Genomic DNA, 8,469 nt, shown 5'->3' on the forward strand with positions numbered 1-8,469 from the left:
GTAACAACACGTATGTCAACAAGCGAGTTGACTGTGAATAAAACAATCTTGATGTGGTTGCTTTGTTTATCCAGTTTATCCGATATTAAGGAGGTTGTTACCAGGGCAATGGAGACGAGGGGAGATCCTATTGCTAGTTTCCCAGATGACAAAGTGAAATTTGTTCTACTTGGGTAAGTCTTGACTCTGTGCATGATCAACCGCGGGCAGTGTGTAGCCCCCAATAATGAGAGTGTTTCACAAGTGCTTTGCGCTGTTTTTATTAAAGGGAAGATACAACATTTGCAAACATCAAAAAACAAAATGATCAAATTATCACGAAATACCTTACTGAATTGTTAGGGATTGACAGTCTAAAGCATCCTGTAAAATCGTGGCTCCTGGTGTGCTGACATTTGATAATAATAGTAATAATAATTTTGGAGGCTAATCGTCCTTACTGGCAGCTGGGATGCTGAATTGCGAAGGACGTGGCTACAACGTGGTCGGGCCGCTGGCACATAAAGGCGACTATGGCTGCCGGCCACAGCGACCCATATATGACCACGGAGCACAGCCTGAGATCGAAAGTGTTTGATTTTTCCGGAGGGAGGAAAACCGGAGGGCCCGGAGAAAAACCCTCGTGGCACAGGAGAGAACCAACACCCAACTCTACTCACATGTGATCCGTGGCCAGGCCAGGATCCGCGGCCAAGATTCGAACCGTGGTCACCTTGGTGGGAGGCGAGCGCTTTACGCACAAGCCACCCATGCCAAGTAGCCTTTTCTTAAAGAGGTGGAATGCTCGAAGACATTTCCGTCATTTTTCGGGTATATGTAGCCTAAGGTGTGATGAAATAAAAACGACTATTGTTTCTGTCACAAAATGAGTACAAAAGGTACTTTTGAGAGCTGTTTTTCAGGTCCTGTTTCGACCCAAACGTGCAATTTGTGTAAAAGTCGTCGTTGCGGGCAGCAAACAAAACACAGTAAATCATGACGTAATAAACAGGACTCGTTTATGCTACTCTGCATCGGGATTCCTGTTTATTACGTCACGATTTACTGTGTTTCGTCGTTGCGGGCAGCAAACAAAACACAGTAAATCGTGACCTAATAAACAGGACTCATTTATGCTACTCTGCATCGGGATTCCTGTTTATTACGTCACGATTTACTGTGTTTTGTTTGCTGCCCGCAACGACGACTTTCACACAAATTGCACGTTCGGGTCGAAACATGCATGACAGGACTTGAAAAACAGCTCTCAAAAGTTCCTTTTGTACTCATTTTGTGACAGAAACAATAGTCGTTTTTATTTCATCACACCTTAGGCTACATATACCCGAAAAATGACGGAAATGTCTTCGAGCATTCCACAACCTCTTTAACAGCAAACTCTTGCAACACACTGGCATTGGTTCTTTTCTGGATCCAGGATATCCTTAGCATTCTTTGCCAGCACCACAACTCAAAGGCATTGATTTTGTCGCAGTCTGCTTTGTTCAGGGATCAGGATTCGCAGGCATAGGTTGCAATTGGGAACACAATCAAGTGCCCGCACTAGCGGTGTCTTAGTAGCATTGGTGATGTCCTTGTCTGCCAAGATTATTGACATCTTTGTTCATTGCAGATCTTGCCAATGCAACACGGCGCCTTATTTTGTCCTTGCATCCACCTTCCACCTAAACGTACTCATTTAAAACCGGATAAACACATTTATGAGCAGTAGATTTTGAAGTGAAGAGGTTCAAGTTGAAACTCTTTCATTGTTGATCTTTGTTTAACTTCAACAAAAATTTGTAGAAAAAACTTCAGGTTGGTTCATAGAGAGCCTGGTTTTCCAGTATGGAAGAAATATCAGTACATGTATTTTCCTTTTTCATTGTTGTTCTTGTGCAGACCTATTGAGAAGGGTCGAGAAATATTGGCTGAATTTCTAGAGGAGCTGTCATTGACTCCAGATGATACTGAGAGGTCAGAGGTTATCAGGCTCCTACCCGGAGGGTGTCATCCAGTACTGGAGTTTGGTGTCAAACCTGGGAGCGAGGTTGTAATAGCTGGTCCAATCAAACTAGAAAGGTGAGATTAAGGAATGTACTGGCCACGTGGTGACCCTTCATCTTACAAGATTTATATCTTTGAAGTATGAAGTGAAAAAATATTTTTACAGAACATATTTGTAAGCTCTGGCAGGAGCTTCTACATGTCACTTGATGGTTGGTTGGTCGGTCTGTCTGTCTGTCTGTCTGTCTGGGTGTCTGTCTGTCTGTCTGTCTGGGTGTCTGTCTGTCTGTCCCTGACCAAAATTATTTGACCAAAAATTGATCAAATGCCATGCCGTGGTCATATAAAAGCACTGTTGCCAAAAGTTTTCGGAAGACCGGATTGGTTTCATTCGATGCGCATCTATTTTGCATATATATGTCTGTCCCCAGAAAATTGACCAAAAACAAGCCCCCTAAGTTGCCCATAAAATATAACTACCTAACTTAAATTTTCAAAAAAAGTTAACAAAATAAATAAAATACTTAACAAAAATTGTTTGTAACAATTCCTGAAGTTGTTTATGAACATTTTGTAAATGGAGGCAAAATACATGTATGTGCAGTAAGGTTTATAGTCACGTTGTATAGCGCAGCGTTATTTTGACATGGGATGGCCCTGGCTTGCACGCACAATCTCCGGTCAACATTACCGTCCGTTGCACGGTGAAATCATTTGTGCCGGCGTGGATGGTACCCCAAAGCACACGGTTATTCTTTGGCACTTTTGGCATTGATGCAAGATGACCAGAGCTTATTGTGCACTCGCACTTGTTTATATAAAATGCAAGGTTCAGTCTTGTCACATTTGATGACAGATTTGTAGACAATATGACAAGTGAAGTCGCTCACAGTTTTTTCCCCACACTGCTGGGCAAAAAGCCATTGATGTTATGTTTTAGTGGGGGAAATTTATAAGAAAGCATCGATGGTATTTTATGGTAGATTTTGGTCTCAATTTGACATTTTTGTTTCGATTTCAGTGAGATGCCCAAGCAGTGCTTTGCACAGACATTTGTCAAGGATAAAGGCCAATCAATGGACTACTTCACCTGCACCGACTGCTCTTTCAAATGTAAGTACACTGGATTTGAACCCCTGACCCTCTGATTGCAAGGCACTGAGTAGTCACTGCAACTTCAAGAGACTAGCATTTTAACCATTTTTTTTTACCATTTGAAAATATAACTGAAATCAGGCCAATGCTACCTTTTTAGATATTTTGTTTTGTACAAAACGTAAGTAGCTAAAGAAGTCACCGAATTGTTCTCATTTAGAAAATGCTCTGGGTATGCAGTATTTTACAGTGAGAAAAGTAAGGTCACTAGAGATTGACCGATGTTCATATCTGGATCAAATTTATTTCGTTTTTCTATAACGAAAAGCTCATCTTCCAAAATTTCTCCACTCATACAGATGACATGAACAACAACTGAATTAAAAATGTTCATTTATTAATTGTTCAGGTAAAATATTCAATTTGTTTGGTAGTTTCCTCCTGTTTGCCGTAAATGTACTTGAGAAAACTATTATATGATGACAAAAATGTATCGCTTTCTTGCAGGGGTGTGTCGATCTTGCCGAGATTTTTGCCACAAGGATCACCAAACGGTGCCATATGTAATGGGACATCAACCTACATGGTAACGATTTCTAGAATAATTCTTTCTTTTTTTTATTTCTCATTTTTTGGAATTTCAGATCAGCATGTTTTACTGCAGAATTAATGACTTGCACAGGTCAAATTAAATGCTTAATTTACCCTATTTTTGCTTGCAGGGCATGTTGCTACTGTCCAAGAAAGAAAAAGGTAATGTGGTTTTATATTTTTCAACGCATATTATAAATTTGAGGGAGATTTTCATAAAAAAATGTTGTCCTTTTTGGGGGCATTTACAGTTTGGAATTTTGAGAAATGGAGCCTTGTGTTGGTTTTAAAAATTCCAATTACCAACCGTTGTCCTACTTTAGGCAAAAAAAAAAAAGTCTCCAGTGTCTGGTATGGAGCTTGCCCAAAAAGTGGTGCGGCGACGCGGCTTTTTTTTTTTTTTTTACCTGTTTTTTTTGCTTCAAATGTCGGTTGATGATTGCAAATGGTGCCCGACTAAACTTAGTGCAAACATGCAAATAATTTATATGGGAGTCCAGAGAGGCCACATTAAGCTTATTCTTGACCATAACCCAATCTAAAAACACGTTAAAATTGTGCAGCAGCAGGATTCCAGTCAATCCAGTGAGTTTGGCGGTTTTGAGACATCATCTTTCATTGAAAAAAAAACGTTTTCATTTTGCCGACGCGCATGGCTACGGCGACGCGCGCGCATACCAGAAACCGGAGATTTTTTTTTTTGGCCTTGGGTGCTTCCAGAATATTACATGTACATGTACAGGTGATATTGCAGACCGGTGTGGTAGGCCTCAAAATTGTTCGCTCTGACAATTGTGGGTTCTAATTCCCAATCTATTGACTGTCAATTCCAATAGTGGTGCTTAAAATTAGTAGGCAAGTCTCTGTAACAAATCTCAGGGAATCATCATCATCATCATCATCATCATCAGCGTTAAGAGTCCATTTGTCCCACTTTGTGGGGTTGGACATTTCATTTCCTTAATGGCTGCTCTCCAAGCTTTCCTGTCTGTGGGGTCCATGTGAGCGATACCAGATGTTTTGGCATCTTCTTCTACAGTTTCCCTCCAGGTTTTTCTGGGTCTCCCACGAGGCCTTCTTCCGGTGACTCGAAAATTTAAAGCTCTCTGGAGCCAGTGTGTTGCCTCTCTCCTAGCCACATGTCCATACCATCTAAGCCTGTTAATCCTCATAACCTGTGCTACCCCCATCAGGCCCACTGACTGAAGGAGGACTTCATTCCTCGTTCTTTCATGTAGTGATGTTCTGCACATCCACCTCACCATCCTCATCTCAACCTTTTCCAAGCGCTGTACACCTAGACGATTTCATTGCCCATGTTTCGCTCCCGTATGTCATGCATTTTCTTACACATGCATCATACACCTTCCCTTTCACTCTTAGAGGGGTCACCCTTGAGGTGAGGAAGGGAGAGAGTTCGCGAAACTTTTTCCAAGCACTTTGGATCCTTGCAGTCACAGCTGCTGTCTTACCTCCTCTGGCAGCTAACATGTCTCCCAGGAAACAAGTACTTAATTGTCAATTTGGGCTTGACACTACCTAATATGGACACTATACCTTAGATGACTCAGTTTGCACATGGACATGTCACTGCACCGACACACAGTTCAGATATATGCAGAACTTGTTTTCATCTCAATGCTCAAACCTGTTTTCTCTGTTCATACTCATTGGGTAAATGTTGGCTATAGAAATCCCTTTCTGTGTCACCATTGTGTACCTACGCGGAGTTCATCAGGAGTACAAATAAGGGAATAACTATTTGCTTGGCCAGTTTTAAATGTTGTTTAAAATCGGCTTGGGGCCTGGACGCGTATATAATGACACAACCCAAGCTGAAGGCAAGGGTCATTTTCTGCGTTCTGCCCCCATAGCTGGTTTTGAAACGTATTTGTTTAAATACAGCCAAGCACTTATTTATTGCCATTCATAAATACCTTTCGGTCAAAAAGTCAAAACAAGTAAGAAATTCAAAAAATGTTACTTTATGTTTTGTGAAACGTCCCTCTGGCCATGTCTATGGTATGTGTCTTGCGTGCGTAGTATACAAATATTGAGTGGCTCAGCGTGGAATGGGAGGAATATTATCGCAAGGTAAAATCTGGACTTTTCCATTTCACGAGGCGAAGCCGAGCGAACTGGAAAAGTCCAGATTTTACCGAGCGATAATATTCCTCCCATTTCACAATTTAAAGCCACTCAATATTTGTTTTATATAACTGACATATAGATCCTTGTCATTTGATATATTTGAACTTTTTTTCAATACAAAACTGGAGGAAAATGTATTTCTCTCTTCCAAACCACCCTTTCACGAAAATGTTTGAACCCAACACTGTAGCGCTGGCTCTTTGGAACAATATGCGCTACGCGCAATGCTGAACGCGCACACCAGCATGCATTTGCACACAAATACCGCGTCATGATCCTAACTGTTGAATAGTATTTCCCATTCCCCATGGGCGGATAGTACTTTTTGAGCCGCGGCGTGAATGGGAGCAATAACGAATGCCACGTGATTTGAGTTCCACCAATCAAATGACAAGGATCTGTGTGTCGGTTATATAATACTAAATATCTCTTTATATGGAAATTGGCGTATGGGTGGCGCGTACTGCATGAGTGGCGCAGAATACAGCAGTGATTTACCGGCGGTTTAAAGCCACCCATGTGATAGGCTCTCGACCAATAGGAATTAGTAAACTGTCTCAGGTATTTATGAATGCTGCATGGAGTACCATTCATAGTAGACTATTGCAGTGCATTGGATCTAAGTGAGATTATTATTAACATCTGGAAAAATCTGATTCTCTTCCTTCTTTTGCTTTTAGTGCCAACTTGGTGAAACAAGAACTTAAAGTGGACTTGTACAAGGACCGAGTATGGGAGCTCACCCTACACTCCTGAAAGCCTGTCAGTAATAAGGATGGAAAGTTTGCGGTAACACCCCCATGCCGGTGAATGATATCTCTTATTGAGTTGTGTGGTTCTGAGAAGAACCAGGTGTTTTAACTCAACGTTTTGAACAGTGTGCTCTGTTCGACACCAGTCTCCTGGGCCCAATTTCACGGCGCTGCTCAGCACAATATTTGCTTAGCACAAAAAGTCTGGCTTTTAAAAGCAGGTTACCAGCTGAATCTCCATGTGATTGTCATGCTAAGCAAACAACAGCTGAATACTAGTCACGAGCAATATACTTCATATGGAGTTTTGGCTGGTAACCTGCTTTTATAAGCCAACCTTGTTTTGTGCTAAGCAAATTGTTGTGCTTGGCCCCTGGTGTTACCGACAGCTTTCCATTCTTTGTTCGTATCCAACATGCAGACCCTCAAGTCTCTCTTGTAGTAAGGATCGAGTGCCGAAAGACTTTGAATGGACCTTACTCCAAGAGGGTTGTTCTTTTACGTCACAAAGTCACTACAGTACAGTAGTTGTTTCAGGAGAAATTTGACATGCATGACCAAACTGTATGGCATAGCATGGTCCAATATAATAACCCTGCTCAAAATGGAAAAACAAAATGGGTTCAAAAACTTGAGTGTTATTAGAAGAGCCTTTCACCGCAACAATTATTGCAATTTAAACCAAAACAAATTGTCAGTGTGTTGACTATAAAAAAAATATTGCTGCAAGTACATGGTTTTTATTGGCGCATTTTCTTGTGCACTGTAAAGAGGTTTAGACAATCTTTTGACATGTTTTACTATATAACTATGGACAAAAGTCTTTTGACATTGGCACAACCCCTTCTACGTGTATATTGTTTATGGCAACACGGTGTTGTAAATTGATGAGAAAAACAATATTTATTGTTGTTATTTGCAGACTTTAAAGCAGCTTTTGTTTAAGCCCCCCAACAAAATCACTTTGTGTACACCAAAACATTTGTGAAACTCAGAATATTTATTGGTCACGGCAACTATTACTTGTTTATAGCATATTTACAATTAAAGTCCATCTCTGGCGTAACTTTTCTAATTGAAATATAGGTTATTCCATTCAGAAATACGAAAGAAATCTGGTCTACGTTCTTGACAGGTTTTAAGAAAGACTTCTTTTTTAAGAGTTTAATTTAGAAAAATATGTACACTTTCTACAAGAGGAATTATACATGTACGTGTAAATAAAAAGATGACTTGATTTCACTCTTACCGTTTGTCTTTCAAATTGTTTTTCAAAGGCCTGTCTTTAAAAATCAGGCTTAAAGGAAAAACAAGTCTCACATTGATTTGTTCTGTCGTGTGCTTGGATTCTGTAATTTCATTGGTCTGCAACGTCAAGCACTCAGTCCAATGTCCGGTGGGACATCAAAACCTTCATGAAAAGTTAGTACATCACAGTGGTTTAATGTTCACACAGTAAGTTGCAACCATTCATCTTTTTGAGTTATTGGCACATTATAACAAAAATCCATTTTTGAGTGCTGAGTGATGTGGGATATGCCATTTTTAACCCCGTCTAATGTCATATCCCACATCACAGCAATCAACAACTGTTTGCTAATTAAGCCTGTACCTTAATTGTTGGTTGCCACAAACTTGCAGTTTCTCCCTCAAATGTACAATGCGTGGATTAAGTTTTATCTTGAACCAAAAAAACAATAAATATGCAGAATCTTTGGCTTTTTAAAAATAAATTACTGCATCTTTACCGTTTGGTGCACATAAATACCAAGGTTACACACCTATGTTCCGACATCCCTATGTTTGGATTGCACAATTTTGTTGTCATCTCACACAGATACTGTGATATATGGGCCTGCAAATAATATCTTGACCCTGTAGATAACGAGGGATT

At 40.3% G+C, this 8,469-nt stretch overlaps 1 protein-coding gene across 1 annotated transcript in view; it reads left to right on the forward strand.

The window, feature by feature from the left end:
• Nucleotides 1-6,678, forward strand: part of LOC119745409 — a 17,204-nt gene extending 10,526 nt beyond the window's left edge. Inside the window, exons 9-14 of the mRNA XM_038221734.1 lie at nt 75-173; nt 1,882-2,061; nt 3,008-3,099; nt 3,589-3,667; nt 3,804-3,834; nt 6,504-6,678. Of these exons, the coding sequence (XP_038077662.1) occupies nt 75-173; nt 1,882-2,061; nt 3,008-3,099; nt 3,589-3,667; nt 3,804-3,834; nt 6,504-6,530 (508 nt within the window). The 3' untranslated portion in view covers nt 6,531-6,678. The remainder of the gene's footprint in view (nt 1-74; nt 174-1,881; nt 2,062-3,007; nt 3,100-3,588; nt 3,668-3,803; nt 3,835-6,503) is intronic.
• Nucleotides 6,679-8,469: the final 1,791 nt, after the last annotated feature.

The sequence above is a fragment of the Patiria miniata genome, unplaced genomic scaffold (assembly GCF_015706575.1).
Source record: "Patiria miniata isolate m_02_andy unplaced genomic scaffold, ASM1570657v1 HiC_scaffold_7, whole genome shotgun sequence".
NCBI lineage: Eukaryota > Metazoa > Echinodermata > Asteroidea > Valvatida > Asterinidae > Patiria > Patiria miniata.